General features: G+C 52.6%; 5 protein-coding genes across 5 annotated transcripts; 1 reads left to right on the top strand and 4 right to left on the bottom strand.

Annotated features, from left to right (window-relative positions):
- Positions 1–966: 966 nt before the first annotated feature.
- Positions 967–1,986, bottom strand: PODANS_1_6930 (uncharacterized protein; the record flags this gene model as incomplete). The annotated part of the gene is made up of 1 exon (XM_001912878.1): positions 967–1,986. The coding sequence occupies one exon, from the start codon at positions 1,984–1,986 to the stop codon at positions 967–969; it is 1,020 nt and encodes a 339-aa protein (XP_001912913.1).
- Positions 1,987–6,242: 4,256 nt separating this feature from the next.
- On the top strand, positions 6,243–7,954 carry PODANS_1_6920 (uncharacterized protein; the record flags this gene model as incomplete). Its single annotated transcript, XM_001912877.1, has 3 exons — positions 6,243–7,649; positions 7,716–7,868; positions 7,925–7,954. Coding segments are annotated over 3 exons (1,590 nt in total), but the record flags the coding sequence as incomplete, so codon positions are not given.
- Positions 7,955–9,749: 1,795 nt separating this feature from the next.
- PODANS_1_6910 (uncharacterized protein) lies at positions 9,750–11,178 on the bottom strand (the record flags this gene model as incomplete). Its single annotated transcript, XM_001912876.1, has 2 exons — positions 9,750–10,951; positions 11,010–11,178. 2 exons carry the CDS (start codon positions 11,176–11,178, stop codon positions 9,750–9,752), a joined length of 1,371 nt encoding a protein of 456 aa, XP_001912911.1.
- A 1,122-nt stretch (positions 11,179–12,300) lies between these two features.
- On the bottom strand, positions 12,301–15,700 carry PODANS_1_6900 (uncharacterized protein; the record flags this gene model as incomplete). The annotated part of the gene is made up of 2 exons (XM_001912875.1): positions 12,301–15,456; positions 15,575–15,700. 2 exons carry the CDS (start codon positions 15,698–15,700, stop codon positions 12,301–12,303), a joined length of 3,282 nt encoding a protein of 1,093 aa, XP_001912910.1.
- A 2,600-nt stretch (positions 15,701–18,300) lies between these two features.
- Positions 18,301–20,241, bottom strand: PODANS_1_6890 (uncharacterized protein; the record flags this gene model as incomplete). Its single annotated transcript, XM_001912874.1, has 1 exon — positions 18,301–20,241. One exon carries the CDS (start codon positions 20,239–20,241, stop codon positions 18,301–18,303), a length of 1,941 nt encoding a protein of 646 aa, XP_001912909.1.
- Between the last annotated feature and the right edge of the window lie 754 nt (positions 20,242–20,995).

Genomic DNA, 20,995 nt, shown 5'->3' with positions numbered 1-20,995 from the left:
GGGGCGGGGTCTCGTCGTGGGCTTCATCGTGCAGAACATTGACCCAGGCTTTACCAGATACCATATAACATCTGAACAACCACGACAGGTTCGATGCTAAAATCTTACATGAACCCTCCCATTGCAGAGATATCCTTAATGGTAACAGCCTCGCACACGATGTTATACAGCGTCCGTGTTCCTTCTTCGGCCGCGTAATACTCAGAGTCCGATACTCCCCCAGTCCAATCTCAAGCCTCATCGTCACCTATCACCTCACTTCCACAAACCCATCCCCGCCCGTAAGACAGACGTAAGCAACATCCACCCACCAAAGGTCCCATCTTTTGCTGAGCCACATTCCTACCTGAAGCCCAGGCTCACATGCAAGCCCAGACCTTGCCCAGCACCCAACCCCGTGTTTCATGTATCTGGGGACCTTTCCCACTGGACCCTCCAGCCCAAGCCCACACACACCTAACCTTCTGGGCAAGCCCAACCTGGCCCAACACCAGGCGAGCTGAGTGAAATGTGCGGTGGAATTGCGCGTACCACAGTGGAGGGAAACCCCTAGGATGAGCAGAATCAATCCTCATCAGGCGATCTTAGTGAGATTATCTCCAGCATACCCTGTAGCAAAATGTATTCACAAAGTTTGGAAGTATGAAGCCACGAGGCAGGAACATATCAAAGTTGGGTTATGAAACAATGACCATCCTAAATTTTTCCTTTACCATAGATCACCACGATGATCAAAAACCAAGATACAAAAAAGTGTAAAAAGAATTTACCCAATACTTGGAATAGCTGGGGTATCATATCAATCATAAGCCCACCCGACTCTATCCCCGAGCCCTCCCTTCCTTTAACCCGCCCAATAAACCCATGATGATGAGCCAAAGCACAACCATCCCGAAAAACGCCCAATTAATGCTTGCTCATCAGGTAAACAATAGACACAAAAAAGAAAATCTCCCCTAAATCCCCTTAAACCCTGCTATGAGAATACGGCTCATACGCACCGCCCGTCTGCCTTCCATACCCCCCATTCCCAGCGGTAGCCGCAGGCCACTGCTGCTGATAACCTTGATACCCCTGTGGCTGATCCAACCTCTGGTACGGCCCGGTACCCATAAGCTTCTCCCCCTCATCACTGCTCCTGTTCCTCTTGTGACCGCTCCTCTTCTCGGGCGCACAGCAGCAAATGGTAAACACCCAGAACAGCGCCGCCGCAAGAGCGAACGCAGCAGCGATCCACACCGCGGCCAGGAACCTCGTGTTAAAGTCGGCGCGAACACCATAGATCTTAGCCGAGCCCTCTACCGCTCCGACGACCACGACAGCGGTGGCAGTCGCGAGCGCGGCACTGGCGCAGACGGCAACGGCGGCGAAAGCGGCGAGCAGCCAGGTGATGCAACTAAATGCCCTGGAACAGTTGGCAAACAGGCCAAAGAAGAGAGCCACGCCAAGGGCGACGTAGGAGATGATAAAGACGACTTGGGTCCATTTGGAGACGGTAGAGAAGGCCTTGACCGCGTCGGTGATTTCCTTGGGGAGGGTGACGTTTTGACCAGTGAGGGTCAACATGGAGTTGAGGTCGCCAGTGGTGGTGTTCAGGACGTTAGTGGCCCAGTCAAAGGCGGGCCTGGTGCACTCTCTTGAGCCATTCTGAGGCGTGTAGCAGTAGCCCCAAAGCCCAACGTCGTAGAGGTCATAGAGAGAAAGATCGGCGGCGGTGATGTTGGTGGTTTGGGTGTCCTGGCGGGTATTGAGGGCGTCGTTTACGGCGTCGTTGAAGACCGTCTCGACGTCCTTGCCGCCGGTGGCTTTGGAGATGAGGTTGGCGGCTGTGATGGGGTCGATGGAGAGGTTGGTTGTGTTTACTTGAAACATGTATAACGACTTATCGGCTACGCCCGCGAGGCCGGCAACGAGGAGGGATATGAGGGAGGCGAGGGTTAGTAAAAAGGGGAGGGCGACGCAGACGACGCGCCCAAAGTTGGCCATTTTGACTGATGTTGTGGTGCTGTCCTCTCGAGAAAGGGTTGTTTGCAGATATAACGAGGGGTTGGGTTGGGCGGTTTTGGGTTTTGGCAACGGCGAGGCGGGGTGAGGTCGACGTTAGCCTGAAGGTTTCGTTAACGATAGTCGATAGCGAGATGGTCCTCTGATATCCCTCTTGAAGATGGTGGAGGGGAAAAATGAGTGAAAAAATTCACACAGAATGTAGATGCAGAATGACGGAGTAGTAGAAGGTTAGGAAGAGGGGTGGTCGCAAGATAAATAAAAGGGAAGGGTCAACCCACGGATGCAAGACAACTCGCCCTGCTTACGACCCGGTAGGGTTGCTAGCAACAGGAATGGCAGGCTAGCAAAAGGCTGTGCCAATGGGCCGGGTGGCGCAGTCTCCGCCTCCATGCGGGTGACGAAATGGCCCACTGTTTTGTCCTCGTCTGCGGGAATCTTCAGCCCTTGGACCCTCAAAGAAGCTCTTTTCCTAGGCCTCCCAGCAGCCAAGGCCCCATGAGCAGCACCCGGGAAATCCTGAGCTGCGCATTGCTCACCCTTCAAGGGACGAAACACAGATCTGATAAAGTCCGATCCTCACTTTCGCAGAGGCTCCCACATTCGCTTGGTATGGGATTTGCAGATCTCTAGAAAAAGAAGTGTGGCGTTCTTCTTGCATCCCGGAAATAGGAAGTTCCATCTAGAGCACCCCGAGCCTTGTAGTTCTTCACTCAACTTGATACCCAATGGCCAGTAAACCGGCCGCCTCAAACTGTTTGTTTGTCCCGGTCAGCCAGTAGTTCCAGCCCAGCTGCGGCCGTGAAAGTGAAAATGTTTTGACCGGAAACGGTAGCCACCTCGACATGAGTACAGCCGGACGGGAGTGCTCCCGTTGGTCTGGATGGTCAAGATGATGGGCTTTCAAACTCTTTACCAGATTGACATTTGAACCACAAAATCAAGGCAACAGCTTCGGGGGGACGATTCATGGCATGTAGATCTTCAGGGACCTTTGTCTGTAGGTTCGTCTCATTGGCAATTGGACTCGGGGCCTACCCCGCAATGAGGTTAAACGACGCGTGGACGTAACGGCCACAGTTGCCGTATTCGGTTGCAATTGTCAAAAGGCCTGAAGTGACGCGAGCTGGGCGAAACAGAACAAGAGGATAAGAAAGCCTGAAGGCCCTTGATGGTTTGCAACTACGGTATCGGTTCTGATGGCATCAGCGCAATTGGAGCAGGTGGGGCATCTGATGGCTGACGCCAGCTGAAGGCGGAGCTTGTTAGTGGATATAGTTGTTAGCGGAAAACTCTAAACTTGCATGCACCCAGTTCAGCCTCAACCATGGGATAAAAGCTGATCCGCTCCCAGCCTCGTGATGATGGACGATTCAGACAACGCTCCATCTCGAGTTTGCATACCCATGATCTCCAAAACAGTCACCGGATTGCACTCTCTCCTGAGTACATTGCCACACTGGGCTGTACGAATAGTGTATGGACCTGTGGTGTTGACGATATCTTGGTGGCTGGTGACCGAAGTGGGATGCGCAACACTGCCGAAAACGTGCGAAAACGGTGGTGGCTGGTGGCTGGGCAGCAAGCTAAATTTGGAACAAGTACGGAGTCGTTCCCACCCTGACGGAACAGACAACGGGGAGGCATGGGCTAGTTTTTTGGGTCTGGCCCGATGACGACCGAGTGCCAAGAGATGACAAACCAAGCAGGCGAGCGGTGAGTTTGGTGGCAGCAGAGTTCAGATCGGAGGACAAGCCGGTCGGGCATGGTGGGACCAAGACCGGCCGGCTGTTTCGATGGTGGCATCGAAAATCCCGGGTCCGGATCGGGTCCGGCCGTTGACAACATGGCATACCGAGTTTTGTCTTTCACCACCTATTGACCAGGTGATGTTCATTCTCTGGCACAAACTGTCAGAGCCTCTTCAAGCATTCATGCCCAGCAGGCAGAGATGCCCGTTTTGCCTCAGTGAGGTCCCCGAGAGCGAAATGCTTACTGCCACGATGACGGCTTCTTCAACATTGCCAATGCGCTGGTCACTTTCACATCAAGTCTTCCCCGGAATGCAGAGGCATGTCTCTCCCCCACGCATCGCATCCACCAGCGGCAGCTTGACGGGAATCTAGGGTCAGAAGGCCATGCATCTCAAGATGGGGGACAGTGGTCGAATCATGGCCTGTGCCCATAAAAACTCTGTCTTGTCGAGTGACAGATATGTGCGCCAGCTGCAGTACACCGCTTCCCAACAACAGGACAGCCATGGGGAAAAAACACGGTCAGGTGGTTGAACAGATGCAATGGGCTGGGAAAGCAAAGCTGAAACCAGTTCCTGACCGGCGGATCCAAAGATATCAACCCCGGCCCACAGAGGCCCGCAATTGGGCACACATCTCGACGTCTCATCAAGCGGAAGGAGTTGCATCGCACAGCATCCGCTGAGCGTCGTCCCGCCCGTGCCTTGCTCAAGATCATCGCCCGTCCATCTCGAGGTGAGGGTGTGCCCCCCGTCTATCCCCCACACTGCACGTATTGTGACATAGAAGATGTTTAGAGTTCTTCCAACCTTCTTGGCAGAAACAATGGGGTGAGACGGCGTCGGGCTGTGTCTCTCCTGATGGAGGGACAGGTGATACCCAAGAAAAAGCTGGTAGCTAAGAGAAATAGGGGGCTGCTCCCCTGGATGCCCAGATGCCGAGCCCCCCTCAGTCTTGGATGCAAGTCTTGTCTTTCTGGCATTCTTGATTGCGACAGCTTTGCTGGCTGGGCGGCAGGATATCGATACGTAAGGAAGCCGTTTTGGTGTGTCTGATATCAAGTTGTACGCGGATGGTAGGGATGGAAACTGGAAGCGGCATTGTCAGAGATGCATCAGTGCGGGGCAGCATCTTGCGTCCAGAACCTGATAGCCAAAGGTCGCCTTGATGTGTGCCCCACACTGAGAAAGGCACGTGCCTGTTCGCGGTGCCTCGCCCACTGCCTTCTGAGCACCTTCAGCACAGTACAGAAGCTTTCCGACATCTTCGCACGACGTTTGACCTGCAATTGCCATTCGTGATCCTGTTGTACTGCTCTTTCCCATCCCCTGCCTAGGGCCCAAGTCAGTCGTGTTTGGATCCAGCAACCTGGAGGTCGGAGCGACCCAGACGCCCAATTGACTCTGCGGCAGACCACCGTGTCAAAGCGCCAATCTTTCACTCGACAGCCGCATCGTCATCAATCAAGCAGCCTTCCCCCATTCCCGCCGCCCACTTCATCTGTTCCCGTGAAAACCTTCTCCTACTTACGCACACGGTTCGCTCCGCCAAACGCCTTTTGCGCTCTCTCATCCCTACCGAGTGAGCGTGTGATGTGTACTGACCCCCGTGGCAAGCCCATCAACCCATCAACGCAACATCGGTCTATCGTGCCAGAACAGCACATCCTTTTAACCTACGAGCACGTCACACTAAACCACTCTACCGCCCGCTCTCTTCACCAGCAAGCCCGCCCTTCTCCTTGAAGCGAAATATCAAGTCCCTTGTCGGTTGGACTGTGCCTGGCCCCGTTCTCACACCTCCATCCTTGGCGGCCTAGTTTTTTCCTGGTCGCTCCGTCTCGGTTGCCCTCTTATCGGCCGTAGGTTCTTTCATTTTTTCCACAAACGAGAACTTAAACCTTCCCCCGTCTATATCCCCACAATTCCTTTTTTTTTCCTTCATCCAGCTCACCCAAGAATTGGCTCGCGTCTCTTCTTGGGAATATTATCGCTGCTGCTGCTGGTCGTGTGCTGCGCGGACAAGGCTGACATCATAGCAATACCTCGAAAGACCATTTTCACCTCCACTCACCCCGGATTCGACGTGTTACCGACCGGACCATCCGTCATCCGTTATCCGTCGGCCTTTGTCCGACCCCGATAGATCCGACACCGCTGACTGACCGGAGTCTCCGCCGTGCCTCGACCACCGTCCCCGCTCTTACCAACACCTTTCCACTGTCTTCCCTTGGTATCGTTGAAAACGGAGAGCTCATCGGGACGTCGGTCAACCACCGCCACCCAACTGCTTTCCTGTCTCGACAGACTCTACCACCCTCCCTAGAACCAAGGGGCACAACAAGAATTACAAATCGCTTCTAGACGGGTGCCAGCGGTAGGCTGTGTAGGTCTTGGCCAAAGAGCGACCTGCCCGGAACCACGCGCGTGTGCACGCCGTCCAGGCCCTATCTCAAGAGCTATAATTCTCTGACATTGAGAAATCATGGGCAACCAATCCTCCAAGGAGTCCGGATCGTCGGCCAAGGGTGCCGCTAATGGCGACCGGACCGGCCCCGAGGGCTTCCAGTCGTATCCTTCGTTCAGCAGGTCCGACACCAGAGAGTCATCTAGGTCTTTTCGCTCCCTGCGTTCCAAGATCCCAGGGTCCAACAGGACAGACAGTCCTAGGAGCTCGGCACTCATTGTGAACGGTGATGTGAACGAAAAGGCGGATGTTACAGGTGGCAGGAGCGCAAGATCGTCCCAGTCACGCGTCTCACGTGCCGATTCTATCCCGTCCCCCAGCTCACCGTCATCGGTCGATACTGCCGTGCCGACTTCTCCCGTGGCTGATGACCTTCCGCCGCCCTCGCCGATACAATCCGCGTCCTTGAAGGCGGGATACCACGATGTCTCGGCTGCGCAGGCCAGCGGGGAGGTGGACCACGTTTCAGACCAACCGCCTTCGGGTGCCGGCAGTTCAGCCCTTCCTGCACAACCGGCGGGCCAGTCCATCCTGGTGAAGCGCGATGACGCTGTCAGTTTGGTTAACAACTCACCCAATGAGTCTGGAAAGGAAGATGCTGGAGTCACCATGAGTGAGATCAAGGATATTGACCTGGATGATTTCATCAAGCGCCTTCTCGATGCCGCCTACGCCGGCAAAGTCACAAAAGGAGTGTGTCTCAAGAATGCCGAAATCACGGCGATCTGCCATCGGGCTCGAGAAGTTTTCCTTTCCCAGCCCGCCCTTCTCGAGCTGGACGCGCCCGTCAAGATAGTAGGAGACGTGCACGGCCAGTATACCGACCTGATTCGGATGTTCGAGATGTGCGGGTTTCCCCCAAACTCCAACTACCTGTTCTTGGGCGACTACGTGGATCGTGGCAAGCAGTCTCTGGAGACCATCCTGCTTTTGCTCTGCTACAAGCTCAAGTACCCCGAGAACTTCTTCTTGCTGCGTGGAAATCACGAATGCGCCAATGTCACGCGCGTATACGGGTTCTACGATGAGTGCAAACGAAGATGCAACGTGAAGATTTGGAAGACATTCGTCGACACGTTCAACACGCTTCCCATTGCGGCTATCGTCGCTGCCAAGATCTTCTGTGTCCACGGAGGACTTTCGCCGGCTCTCAGCCACATGGACGATATCAGGAACATTGCTAGGCCTACCGATGTTCCTGACTACGGCTTGCTCAACGACCTTTTGTGGTCTGATCCGGCAGACATGGAGTCAGACTGGGAGTCAAACGAACGCGGTGTCAGTTATTGCTTCGGGAAGAAGGTCATCGTTGACTTTTTGGCCGCTAATGACTTTGATCTTGTTTGTCGCGCCCACATGGTTGTTGAAGACGGCTACGAATTCTTCACGGATCGTGTTCTCGTCACAGTCTTCAGCGCTCCCAACGTGAGTTGTTTTTTTAGCTCGACAACTTTTTGATTTATATACTAATACTAACTGATACTCTTCTAGTACTGTGGCGAATTTGACAACTGGGGTGCCGTTATGTCGGTATCAACCGAACTTCTTTGCAGCTTTGAGCTCCTCAAACCTCTTGACTCTAATGCACTCAAGAATCATATTAAGAAGGGGCGGAACAAGCGCAACCAAATCCTTAACAGCCCGGTATGTATACCTGTCCTTCAAGTGCTTGATTGGAGCAAAGCTAACAAACCTTGCAGCCTGCGAGTGTGTATCCTCAGAGCGTCTGAGGCGTCAAGGAGATTGCGTGAACATGGCACATGTATAACCAACAATTAATGGAGCTATTTTGCTCATCACAGGAGAACCGATACGCTCTCGCATAATACAGATCACATGCACATGGTCGATTCGCGGATCTTTTCGCAACAAGCATAGCGGGGCATCGAGGCACCGAAGCAGAAAATATGAGCACTCGACGAGGAGAGTGATGCGATAGCTAGGGCAACAGCAACTATGAGGATGGCGATAGTCAAGCGAGTAACAGATACGGTCAGCTGGCGGCAATCAACGACAACGAGGGCTGGTCAATATGTTGGGATTCTGGAACGTATCTCGATATAGAGACACAGCAGGGGGCGTCACAGATGGACGAACACCTCACACTTGGTCAACGAGACCCTTATTCTCACAACCGCCGACGTTTCCACAATGTGGCGCGTTTTGCTTTGGCTTGTCTTTTTCATCGATAAGCAACGACACAACCAACGAGGTCAGGCGAGGGACACATTACCGCTGCTGGGCACAAGGGGTGCCATAGAAGGAACCAGAGGCAGTTCAGGGGGCAATTTGGGAAAATGGAGGGTGCTGTGTTTTTGCTGGCTGGACAGCCGCTGATGCCTGGGAGCAGGCGACTTTTGAGGCTTGGGTTTGGCTTTGGCGGAGATGGTAATGATATGTGTCGTGGGTTTTTGTGGGCGTGTTTTCGGCATGTGTTGTTAGTCTCTGTGTGCGTGTGCGCGCGCGTGCAACACAGAATAACTTGCTGGCTATCGAGCGCGTTGTTTTGTTCTATTTTCTCTTCGACTACTTTCTTTTTACCTCTTTAATTTTCTTGATGAACAACCAAAAAAAAAATTTCGACTCCCCTCTGAATACGTTTAACGGTTAATTTCTGTCTGTGTGTCATGGGATTCGATGTGCTTTAATGTGGGTGTTTTGACATTGGTCGGTGGAAATCATTACGTCTAGTAGAGGGGGGATGTGAAAGTCTATTGAATACGATATGTTGGCGATGAGCCAATGGCTTGGCTGAGGTGTTACTTGCGATGATAACTCGCTCATGTGATGAGTCTTCTGGCAAGCGTTGAAGGGAAGTTTTTCTACCAGGTGGTTTAGGTAAGTATGGTAGAGAATCGAGAGACATTTCAATGTTTGCTCACTCCTCTTCACCTAGGCCAAGATCATCCCTTATACACCTGTTGCTAACTTTGGTAGCTTTGACGTGGCTGACACATGTAATCTAGTAGGATAGAATACGCCTACCTTCGGTCGGTTTAAGAGCATCAAATAAAAACGCCACAATAACCGCACGATAATTAGGTTCCCAGTCTACTATGTCCAGGCTCCATGCAAGAAGAAAGAAATACCTGAAGCCAGAAAATGATAATATATGCATACTTTTATATTGTTACAAATGATATACATTATCTCGCTGTCTCCACCCACCCAGCATGTCATAGAGCAACATCCTTGGGGTACTTCTCATTTTACTCACCCTTCCCCCTCCCTAGTGTACTCTCGCCCTCAATCTAACCCACCATATATCTTCGATTCTTTCTAAAAATGCAAAAAAAAAAAAAAAAAAAACCCCCCAAAAAAACGCCAAACATGCTTATTTAAACCCCCCTTCCTTCCGGCCCACCTAACCATCATTCCAGTATCCTTGAAGAAACCCCATGAAACCAACAAGAAAAATATTGATGCTAATAGAAACAGGGAAAAAAAGTGGAGAGTTCACACACCCAGCTCATATGACAAAGAAGAAGTAATGGATGAGTAGTCGGAGCCGCTCAAGCGGGTGGTTCAAGCAGCAGCAGCTGGTTCCTCCCCACCGCCAACCTCCTTCAACATCCTCCTCTCATTCACCCCCCTAAACACCCTCTTACCCACCTCATAACTGCTGATCATAACCGCACATGCCGGCGCCACCTTCAGCGTGCGCGGTACACAACCCTTAAACAACCCTCCCATCCCCTCCGTCCGGAAGATGTGCCACAGCAGTCTCCCCATCGATTGTTCTTCTGGTGCCACTGCCGCATTGCCCACCGCCGACTTGGCTAATGTCCCCGAGTCCCTGAATACTTGTGTTCTTGTCTTGCCTACATCAAAAGGCATCGTCGCCACTGATGCAAACGCACCCGAGGCGGCGCCGGCAATAAAACTATCCGTGAAAGTATCCGCGTGGTTCTCCCTGCTTTGGCTTCTTCTCCTCGCGCGAGCCTTGGAGCTTCTCTGCGCGTCACGATCGAGGTCCATTTCCAGAGTTGTCGACCTCCCGCGCTCACGGGCATCGGTGAGTTTCCCGCGAATGGTTTCGTATCCCCACCAGTACATACCCGAGAAGGGGACATCCCGCCACAGCGTGAGTGTCAACCCGCGCCAAAGAGAGCGGTACCCGTGGGTGTTGACCATGTCCTTGACTCCGCGGAGGGTTTCGGCAAGGTGCTCAGAGGAACTACCGCCTTGCGCGGCTTGCATCCGAGTGCGAAACAGCTCGATGGGGGAAACGACGGCGGCCGCAACCATGCGTGCTGTAATTCCTGCTACCAAGGGGGCCATGTCATCGCGGACGCTGGTGCGCTGTATTGGGGAGGCGGGGTTAAGACGGAGCCAGTCGTAGCCGGTTAGGTAGATGATATTGGCAGGGACGGCCATAACGAGGGTCGGGGAGAGACCGCGCCATAAGGTGGTGATACCTTCATTGCGAGCGATCTTGCGGAGACCGTCAAAGGTGGAGTTGAAGGTTCGTTGCTGGGTGTGCTCGACGGCGCAGTCGATTGCTGTGGCACCGGCTCCGTGAACCCGGGGACCGACGACGCAGATTTCGGAGTTGTTGTTTGCGAAGAAGACTTCGCGGCAGCAGGCTGTCACGCCTAGGCTGGATGGTCGAAAGGGCGTGGAGCTCGAGAGTAAGAGCTTGGAAAAGTCGGCGGTTAGGGGTTGTGGTGGCGGCTTAGAAAGGCCTTGAGCTTGCCATCGTACTCGCACTACATCGAGAGGTGTTACTGTTGAAGTGTCAGCGTCAGTGGCGCTCATCACAAGTGTATGGGTGAGGAGACATACCTAACAAACCAGTGATCAAGCTACCCGATGTGGCCGAGAGCATCTTCTGTACGGTCGTGATCTCGACCGGATCAGTTGAAGTATCAACTACGACCGATGGCGAGGCATGGCCGGCCATCCTATTGTGGTTCTGTCGGAAGTCGGGAGTTTGCGCCTCGCTAGAAAGCATCCCCATATGTCTGTCCGTGTGATGCCTGTCGCCGGCAACGTCTGGAATCCCTCTCTCAGGGCGGACTGCCGGAGATGTGTTCCTCCCCCTCGCGATCCTATCCAGTCCACACCTACGCAAGTGTGGAGCAGGAACCGTTACAACGGGACACCTCTTTGTCCTGCAGCTGTGGTGCTGCGCGCGGGTGTGACGGATATCGGGGATTCTTTGCGCAGGGAAAATGGATGTGTGAAATTGACGTTTATATTTTTTTCCCGTCTCAAAAGTAAAGAGGTATCTGCAGGGCGCAATGACAAGCAAAGTTAAAAATCCGAACCGGAGGTCTTCTCCTCAATTGGTATCCGAAGGGGCAAAAACGACGCAGAAAAATTGGTCCTCTTCCTTTCGGCGTCATTGACGGCAAACACTCACTCACACGGAAGATTCTCGACCAGCCGAACCGACAACGGAGTCTGTCCCTTGCGGCTGGCGGGAAAAAACTGTGGGTCACCAAAGACCCGCTTTTTGCCGAGAGGAAACCTTAAAGCCGAGACCTCCACCTTGCAACTGCTCCGTGATGTCATTGAGATCTTATCTTATCTGCTGCCAAGGGTCTAGGCTTAATCACCGATAAGATGTATCTGATAGGTGACATCAACTGCCGGACCGTTCATGTAAGTCTAAACAACATGGATGAGTAACGAGATGGCATAATCCCGCACCCCGTTGATCCCCCGCCGGGAAAGCTGCTTTGGAGTTTATTACACGCAGATATTATGATTTTGAATCATCAGAAAGCCACGCGTCGCGGTAGTTGTTCGATATTGAAGATGTTTGCCGGCATCCGAAGACAGAGTGTGCGCCAATTGAAAACAATAAATACATTGGCGCTGAAATGATACACATGAATACTAGATGCAGCCGGAAAGTATCGTAACGGAGAACACACTTTATTCATGAGCTACCTAGGTAAGACATGGAATCGCGAAAACGACAGGCTTTTCCCTCCATTTTCTTCGCCATCTTATGCGGACGATACTGAAAAAAACATGCTACAGTAAACTCAAGCTCTCAAGCAAGGAAATCCATTTTATGTGCCCCTTATGGCGCTCTCAAAAAATGCAAAACATACCGACTAGCCCTCTAGTGCAACTTCTCCTTGAGGTAAACAACAGCAGCATAACCCGCGCAGCAACCGGTGCTCATACTATGTTGGCACCATGGGCATTTCACTGCGGTGGTAATCGCTCCCGATATCCCCAGGTTTCTGTCCTCGACCACCGCGTCCGGTTTCGCCATGCATTCGTAGATTTTGGATGGCATGTCGTGGTAAAACTTGCAGCTGCAGCACTCGACGAACATTTTGGCTATGGGAGCCATCCGTGACTCTGTGACGGTACTCGGCGTGCGACTGGAGGTGCCGGGTTTCAGTTGCATGTGTCTCGGCAGTGCGGACAGGGTGGGAGGCTGGCCTGGCGATGTCGGTGCAGACAATGATATCTCTGAGTGCTTTGGTGGCTTCAGGATAGATACCGGTCCAGGTTTAGAAGCGCCACCTGAATTTTGTGCTCCCGGGGAAGTAAGCGGCGATGGAGTATGCGGTCTCAGCGCTGAGATAGGCGCAGGAGACAGAATTGGAGCAGAGTGTGTTCGAGGTTGTGATGATGGTCTGGCGGCGCTATGATGTGTAAACCTGGTGCTTGGGTGAGGTGATGGCTCCACATGAGAGCTGGGACCAAAAACACTATCGTCCCCAGGGAAGTCCTCTGAGTAAGGGCTCGAGGGTATTTGAAACTCAGCAGCCATAACAGGCTTGCTTCTTCGGGTCCCTGATCTAGGGGGGAGGGGTGGGCTGGGTAAATCTGTCGACAAATACAAAGGATGTGGTTCGGCAGAGTGCTCGTTTCCGTGCCAGGCAGACTGGTTGCTCCCATACTCCCGAGTCCTCAACTCCCTTTTTTGCTTTCGATTTGCGCCCTCACGCTTCAAAGGTCTGGTGGCAACATCTTCAACGGGACCATAGTGAGCTGGGGCAGTTTCTGTGTTTCTCTCAATGTACGGAGATGTGTGACCTGAATCAGAAATGGAAAGATTCCGTTTCATGGATCGAGGCGGTATCACAATGGCAGGTGCAACAGAGGATCCCGGCAACGGGGTAGGGTAGGTTGGTGAACCAGATGCGTCTGCCGATTGTAGTTTTCTTGCCAGGCCTAGTCGAGACTCCAAGCCCTCAGTCCTGTTCCTGAGTGGTAACTCAGCTGTATTGTTCGACGAGTTTGGCGAAGGTTCATCCGTGTCATCGAAAGTCGAGCGAGACGTCATGAAAGACTGTGCATCATTATCTTGATCGACTGGCATGGCCTCTCTTTTCCACCAGTCATCATCGCCACCTGAACTTAATCCAGAATTTTCTGGATTCCCAGGACGAGGCGTAGTCGATTTACTCGACCTTGCAGACTGTGTGTAGTCGGTCCCTTGGAAATTGGGATCTTTTTGAGTCAAAATATTCTCCAATGCAGAATCACCCCCAGAAGACTGAGGCCTGGATGTGTCCGGGGTGATTGTTTGCGATACAAGAGAGGATCCGTCTTCGAAGGTGGAGCAAGTTGAAGTCGACGAGCCTTCGGAAGCGCGGCTTCCTGTTTGACTTGTTGTTCCGTTACTGGCCACAGAACCAGGTGCCCCAGACTGAGATACAGAGGTCTGCTTCACATTAGCATGCCGAACCTTCAAATAAAGCTTTAGTTCTTGACGCCTTACTACTGATGTCAGGGTGGGTGGCTCATCCTGAACACTCGGACTGCCCACTTCCTGAGACATGGACACCTTTGACTGCTTACGGTCTCGAAATGAGAAATATGGCGGGCCTGCTATGTGTGTCGTTGCGCTTGTTTGGAGCTGAGGTCTTTTTCCAATGCTCAGTGCTGCCTTCGCCGCATCTTTGAGACTTCGGGATCTTTTACTCTGGCTAGCAGAAATCATCGAGAAGCCCCCAGAACTTCCAGTGCTGTGAGATGTAGAGGGAGGAATGCGGGTCGCAGTTTCATGTGATTCTATGGGACTTGAGCCTGAGGCGAGGGGATGGTTTGCATCGCCAAAGTAGTCGGCCTCGATGCCTGACGGTTGGGTGTCTATCGTGTTGTCGCTCCGTGTCGCAGATGTGCCTCTTCTGCCAATGAGTTTCATGGCTGCCGCTTTGGCGTCTTGGGTGAATGAGGAGCGTCGCGAATGTCTAGGGTTACTTGAGCTACTCCTTGATGAAGCTTGTGGCTTGGAGTTCGCCAACGCTTCCTCATCAGCCAGCCCTGCCGATGTCAGATTTATTTTATGCCCATCGCGGCCTCTGGGCTGCGAAGCCGCCGTCTGAGGTAGGCTGTTGCTTCTCGTATGGGCGGACGGAGACATATGTCTTAGCATTGGTGTTCTAGAGGCTGAAGGCGGACACATATCTCTTGGAACCCGGCCATCCTGATGTAGTGAAAGTGACGATGGAATGGCTGCGACATTCGGAAGAGGCCCCTCCGAGATAGATCTCCGCAGTTCCAAGTGCGAATCGCCGGGAGTATTGTGTATGGCGGTTTGAGTGGCCGTCTTGGGCCGAGCAGCATTGTCTCCGTTTACAATATCGCTGGAGGCGAGGAAGTGACGCCTGCTTGGTTGAAGATTATCGGTAGACGCCGCCTTTCCGCTGCCCTCAGGTCGTTGGACCGTTTGGAGATGCAACAGTGAATGCTGTGTGATCAGAGACGGATCAGACATGGAGCGCTCTGGACTGATAAAGCCAGTTGTTCGTGCCCCGGTGTTCAGAGTACTGGCGGACGGCGGGAGTTTGCTGAGTCTTGCGGTGGTACGTTTCTTCGACGCCTTCGCTTCCTTCTCCGCTAGCAGCTTTTCCTTTTTCCGGCGTTCGGCTTCGAGCTTCTTCTCCCTCTTCCGCTGGCCATAGTTCTCCCAGCTGGGAGATTGGCAGATTGACGACTGATCTGACATGGCTTCCTCGTCGTTGCCCGGAGACAGAAACTTGACCTGCTTGTGCGGAGATACAAGATTTGCCGTCGGTGTTTCTGATCCACTGTCTTCCTCGCCAGTGCCGGGGCACGGTGAGTGGCTTTCGGGGGATCGTGGGATAGTGATAGAAAGTGATTGTAGTGTAACACCCTTGGTTTCTGGGCTTAGCATCGGGGTACTGCGGTCCGTAGGCGGTGAGTCGAAGCGCGGGAGTTGGAGAGATGGGAGGCTTCCTTGGGAGGTAGCAGAATATGGCACGGAGGGAGGGTAGGTTTCTTGTAGCTGGTCCAGCTGTAGTCATACAAATGCAAAGTTAGAGACATGCTGCGCCATGAAACACCCAGCAATCAGGACGGTACAACACCGAACGGCAAGCAAGCGGGAAGGGGCAGGATAGCGGCGCACATACCTTGGACTTTTTCTCCAGATGGTTGAACGTGCCAGACTTGAGCAATTCCTCAGTCCGGCGCTCAACCTCCTCCAAGGCTGTCTTGGGGAGTGGCCCAGAGCCATAAACAGAAAACAAGATGTCCATCACGGACCAGTAAAGCTGGAGTGATTCTACCAAAAGATGTCCAGGGTGGCCTGATACCCTCGAGGGAAAAAAGACACTGGATGTTCCCGGACGAGCACAAGGCGAGATATGTATATGTGTGGAAGCTGAGTGGGTTGCAACTTGCCGACGAGGTAAACGCCGGGTGATCGGCTTGAGGGTACAATACCGGATTCTAAACGGGCGTACGTACTATGACCTGTAGCGAGTGAAAAGACCTGAAAACGAGTGTCTTGAATTTTGCGCGCGTATCCGCTGCAGCTTTGGGTGAATGCAAGATGCTCTGGAGCGACGGGTAAAGTGACTTGTCTCTACGCAGTTTTCATCCGGTGGCAACGCTCGGGAGCAGTGGCTCATAGAGTCACACTCTCGAGTCTCCCACCTGCCCAAGAAGTGTTTGATTGTAGTGTATGTCCAACGGAAAGAAATTAAAAAGTTGTAAGCCTCCCGCTGTGGGTGGCATCTTGGGCTCGTCTCAAGACAAAGGCGAGCTGCGAGGGCCACCTCACCCACTCCGATGCAGGCAAGCGATGGCGGAAATAGAAAGACAAGCATGTCAGGTACGCTGCAGGAACAACACGAGGGTGATGTTGTGGACAGCAGGATGTTATTCACCGCTGAAAAGCTCCCGGCTGCCGAGAAGCTTCTTCGGGTTCGCGTACATGGCACACAACGTCTTCTATTGAAGTGTTACACAAAGCGGAAAAAGCTGAGCTGTCGGGTAATGGTGACACAAGAAAACGAGGCATGATTTGAGAGGTGCGGAAACGATGATGACTAGGATTCAGAGTCTAGATGAATGAAGTAAGGTAGGCTGGGATTGATTTGGTTGGGCTTGAGTACAGAGAACACCTAAACTTGAAGACACTATATGCCGCCATACACTGCTTGCTTGTATCTAATACCCAACAAGATATGTCGTTGCGAAGTGAGGTAGAAGAGGACTGCATGACTGGTTACCAGCCCAGTGGCTTCTCAACGGACCGCCCCAGAACGCCACAGGGGGGTAAAGTGGAGATCTTTAGCACCTAAGCTTCCTCGCCCAGCCTTGGCCTCTTTGCTTCCCAAGGACAAGCTTTCTTCGCCATTCGCTTTCACATCAACTTCATCGAGATTCATTTCAATGTCCGGATTTCATTGCGCCCGATACCCGGTTTGCTTGCAGCCATCAGCAACTAGATGTACTCCCTATACCACGCCAAGGACCTCTTCCACAAAGACTCATGATTAGCTTAGCCTTGAATGCTGGTTCTAGAAAACCCCAAATGCGGCTATAGGCAATTAGTTCACCCGATGGTATGTGTGAGACAAGGCACGACAACTGCTCGTTCAACTCCCCAAGCGCCGGCCGATGCGCAAACACCTCCCGGTAGACCAATGACTGTGACCTTTTTCCGATGATGAAGCTAACCTCACGAGCAGGAAGCGCTACTACAGCGGGATCATGACGATGAGTTGGTTGCCCGTCTCGGAGCCACACAGTCTTCTCTGGACAGTAAGAAAACGACGCTTCGTCGGTCCCGTCTCGCCAACCTGGCTTGACACTCACCAGATCGGACTGTATATGGCGTCATTCTGGCGCTGTTCACCATAGTATCCGATCGATCTCTCCGTCAGCCGCCCACCTAGACTCACAACCTCAGCTTTTGAGTAAGAAAGTACAACCCCACAACGACGATCATCTGCATCGCGCGATGGGTGCAGGCGGCCCTGTTATTGAGACCCACACATCCTGCATACATACTGCTTCCGGAAGTTTTCCAAACATTTGCCTATTGCCTCGTCGCCTTTCTTTCGGACCGCTCCTGGGCACTCACGCCGAGCCTGGGCAGGATGCTTGGTTTTGAGCCTCGTTTTCCAGGGCCTGCCAACCGCCGATGGCACTCAATGATGCGACTCGAGCTGTCCGTCATAGTTAGCACACACCATACCGGCTTTCCAAGCCGTGTTTGCTTTCCTCAGCTTTCCAGGTACAAGCAGGTCACGCCTTTTATCCTGTCCTTTTTTCCAGTAGGCGAGCAATATCCCCCCGCTTGACTGAACTCCCAGCTCCTGGTATGGTGGTGGTATCATCCCCTTCCTGGAAAGACATTTAGATTGGGCATTACGCGTTCGTCTTTGGGATTCCCTCGTTTGCTTCCCGTCTCCAGCTTTCACTCTCGCTTGCTATTTTCTCCCTACCCAAGGTTGACCTCTCGCCTGGGCATAGGGGGGCGGTTGAGATGGCCATTGGCTGTATTTCCATGCGTTCGCTCCTGGGGAACTATTTGAGCTACTATTTCTGACATTGGGGTGCATGTCAATATGGCCGGATGACCGGCACTGGCAAGCCTTGCTGCGAGATACATTCTTCTTTATTGTTAACATTGTCCAGCTCGGGGTCGCTTTCATGTGTCCGGATTGTTTACGTTGGTTGGCGCGCCAAAGTGAAGTTATTACACATCCCAACCCGTCCTACACTCGCAGATCATGCCCCCTCCTCGCTGCTCGCTATACATTATCAAGCCTACTACGAGATACAACCTCAAGGGTGCAGGACAGTTGGGCGTACGGGAGATCAGCGGATGGTGGCGCTCTCCGAGTTATTGAGGCGACCAACCGTTTTCTTCCATGTACCGGTCAAGCACATCTTGCTCAGGGCGTTGATGGCACCAGATTTCCTGCCCAACCCCCCAGCTGACAAGACCTTTCAGGGGCTTTCCCGAGGCATCCCGTGGGACATTGGACTTCTTTTTCGGCTTGACAGTCCTCTTGAGCCGCTGTCTGAATTCGTGAGGAATTCTCAGCCGGGCGGCGACCCACTTGTCATTTGGCCGGTTGTCCAGTTCGATCTCCATCCCGGGATCGGCCTTGCTGAGAAGTTGGTCATCTGCCCAAGACTTTTTGAATCGGGTCTGTTGTGGTGGCAGCGTTATTTTCAAGAACTCAAGTGCCGAGTGTACCGTCAGGTATATGGCCCGTTTCGAAGACACAATGGTCTTCATAAACACTGTCATCCACTTTGGATAAAGAACAGCAAAGTCAGTTTGGGACAGGTGTGTTGATCCTCGTATCGTCGTCATCCAGCATGGAGCACCTCCGTCACGGGCCTCGTGGCATATTCGCTCGACGCGCTCGAAATTTTCCGTCCAGTGCATGAACGCCTCGCTCCCGATAGACAATATCGGTTTCCGAAGCCGTTCCCGCTCCGTGCTCTCAGGAGTTGCCGGACCCCATGCGTCAAGTAGGATGCCCTGGGAGAGCCAATCAAGTCTTTCGGACCTCAAGGCCTGCACTGAGGTCGCGCCTCCGAAGCTGTGACCCATCATTGTCACATTTTCCAAGTAAAGCCTCTCTGTCCATTCATTCCAGTCGATCCCATCGAGCCCCAGTGAGCTGGCACCGACATTCCCTTTCTTCCTAAGGTTCCTTGCGCGCACAGCATCTCCCTTTCCGTTGTTTATAAGCTGCAAGACGTGGAAAGCCTCCTCGATTTCAGCCATCCTCATTTCAATCTGGGCTTCACGAAGCTCTGTATCAATGCCACGCGAGTTGTGTGGTGAAGTATCTTGGGCGTTATCTTTGGGGAAGATATAGTCGACTTTGTAGTACGGCTTGTCCTGTCCACTATTTTTCTTATGTTGTTTCTTCTCGTCCTTTGGTGGCCCGGGCGATCTGTCAAGGCCTTGACTATCGAGATCTGGGTCGGAACCAGCCTTGTTGACAAACGTTCTGGCACCACTGCCGTCGCGATGTTCCAAAGCGACAACCACGAAGCCAAAGCTGGCCAGTTCCCCACAGATAGAACTGTACAGTGTTCGGGACCCGCCAAGACCATGGCTGAACATGATCACCGGGAACTTTGGCTTGCCGTCTTGTTTATCTGCCTCACAGGCTTCACCGCCATCTACAAGTGTATTCTGGCTCAAACTATTTCCATTTTCTTGCTCCTCTTTCGCCTCTATACCGCCCTCCGCAGGAGAAATATTTTCCGTAGTAACCTTCTCTTCTTCTTCATCCTCCTCAACAGCAGGTGACCACCGTGACGAGATCCTCCCATTTCTCAAAACAGGCAACTTGGTAAACATACTCGTTGCAGCCATATACGCCGTTATGGGAATATACGGCACGTTGAAGAACCTCGCATAGCCCTTGCATGTCTCCGCTCTGGGCCGAGGAAGCCAAGGGACTCTGGATAATGGTTTTCTGGACCTGCGGTGGAGACTCCGCCGCTCGCTGCGTGGGAGGTCAGAGTTGTCGGTGGGGTAGTAGACGGCGAAGAGGACGGTGTCGAGCTTGAGGGCGTAGGACCCATTGCGCTTGATGCGGCTGAAATGACGGGGTGATCGGACGGTAACTTCAATTTCGAGGAAGGCGACTTGGTAGGGGCCTGAGTAAGGGGTTAGGGAGTGGAAGAAGTGTTCGCGGAAGGAGCGGGGTGGGTGAGGTGCTGATGGGGGAGGGCGGGAGGCGTGGGGGTCGAGGGAGGGACGTAATTTTGAGCGGGAAGTTCGGGAGGCTCGGGATACAGGTCTTGAGGGCATTGTTGAGAGACGGGGTGAAGGTAGGGGGTAGGTATTAAGAGTAAGGTGTAGACATTCAGGAATATCGAATTTGGAAGTCTTCGGAGAAGTTGATACTGCTGATACTGCTGATACTGCCTTGCTGTGTCATTAAGGAGGGTATGAAGGAGGTTGCAAGAAGGAGGGAGGCGGGTCAGGAGAGGCTGCGCTGGGAACTCGGTATGTTCTTTTTCTGGTTGGTAGATGCATAAGAGCGATGTTTGTCCGGTGTTATAAGTGTGTAAAAGAGATCAAATATTACAGTGAAGAAAGAGTCTCTTCTCGCTAGAAGTTGAAAAGTCATCACGTGCAAGATGCGGATGTCTTCCCAAATGCTCCGATCACCAATCTGATGTTGAGCCTGCCATTCAGGAACAACACGGCTGATGATGTCATGGAGCAATGAAAGCTTGCCTTACCCCTGAACAACTGGACTTTTACTGTAATCAATTCACAACACACATATTGCTCTTAAATATGATGGCCTTCGCGAGGTGAAACGAAAAGTTACCAAAAAAAACAACATTCTATAAACCAAGCCTTTTGGTTTTACAGACTCTTCAAGATCAATAAAGCCAACTCCAAACCAGCACCATCAGAGCTGCCAAGACCCAGCCCCGGAGTTAAGCATCTTACACCGGGGATAACCCAGCCAGCAGTCACTGACAGATTACTCCACAGTCGACATCACGACAAGTTCATCACAATCTCCTGTATGACAGCTCTACCCAACATC

This window comes from Podospora anserina, chromosome 1, assembly GCF_000226545.1.
Source record: "Podospora anserina S mat+ genomic DNA chromosome 1, supercontig 1".
NCBI classification, from domain to species: domain Eukaryota; kingdom Fungi; phylum Ascomycota; class Sordariomycetes; order Sordariales; family Podosporaceae; genus Podospora; species Podospora anserina.
This window is presented reverse-complemented; position numbering and strand designations above follow the sequence as displayed.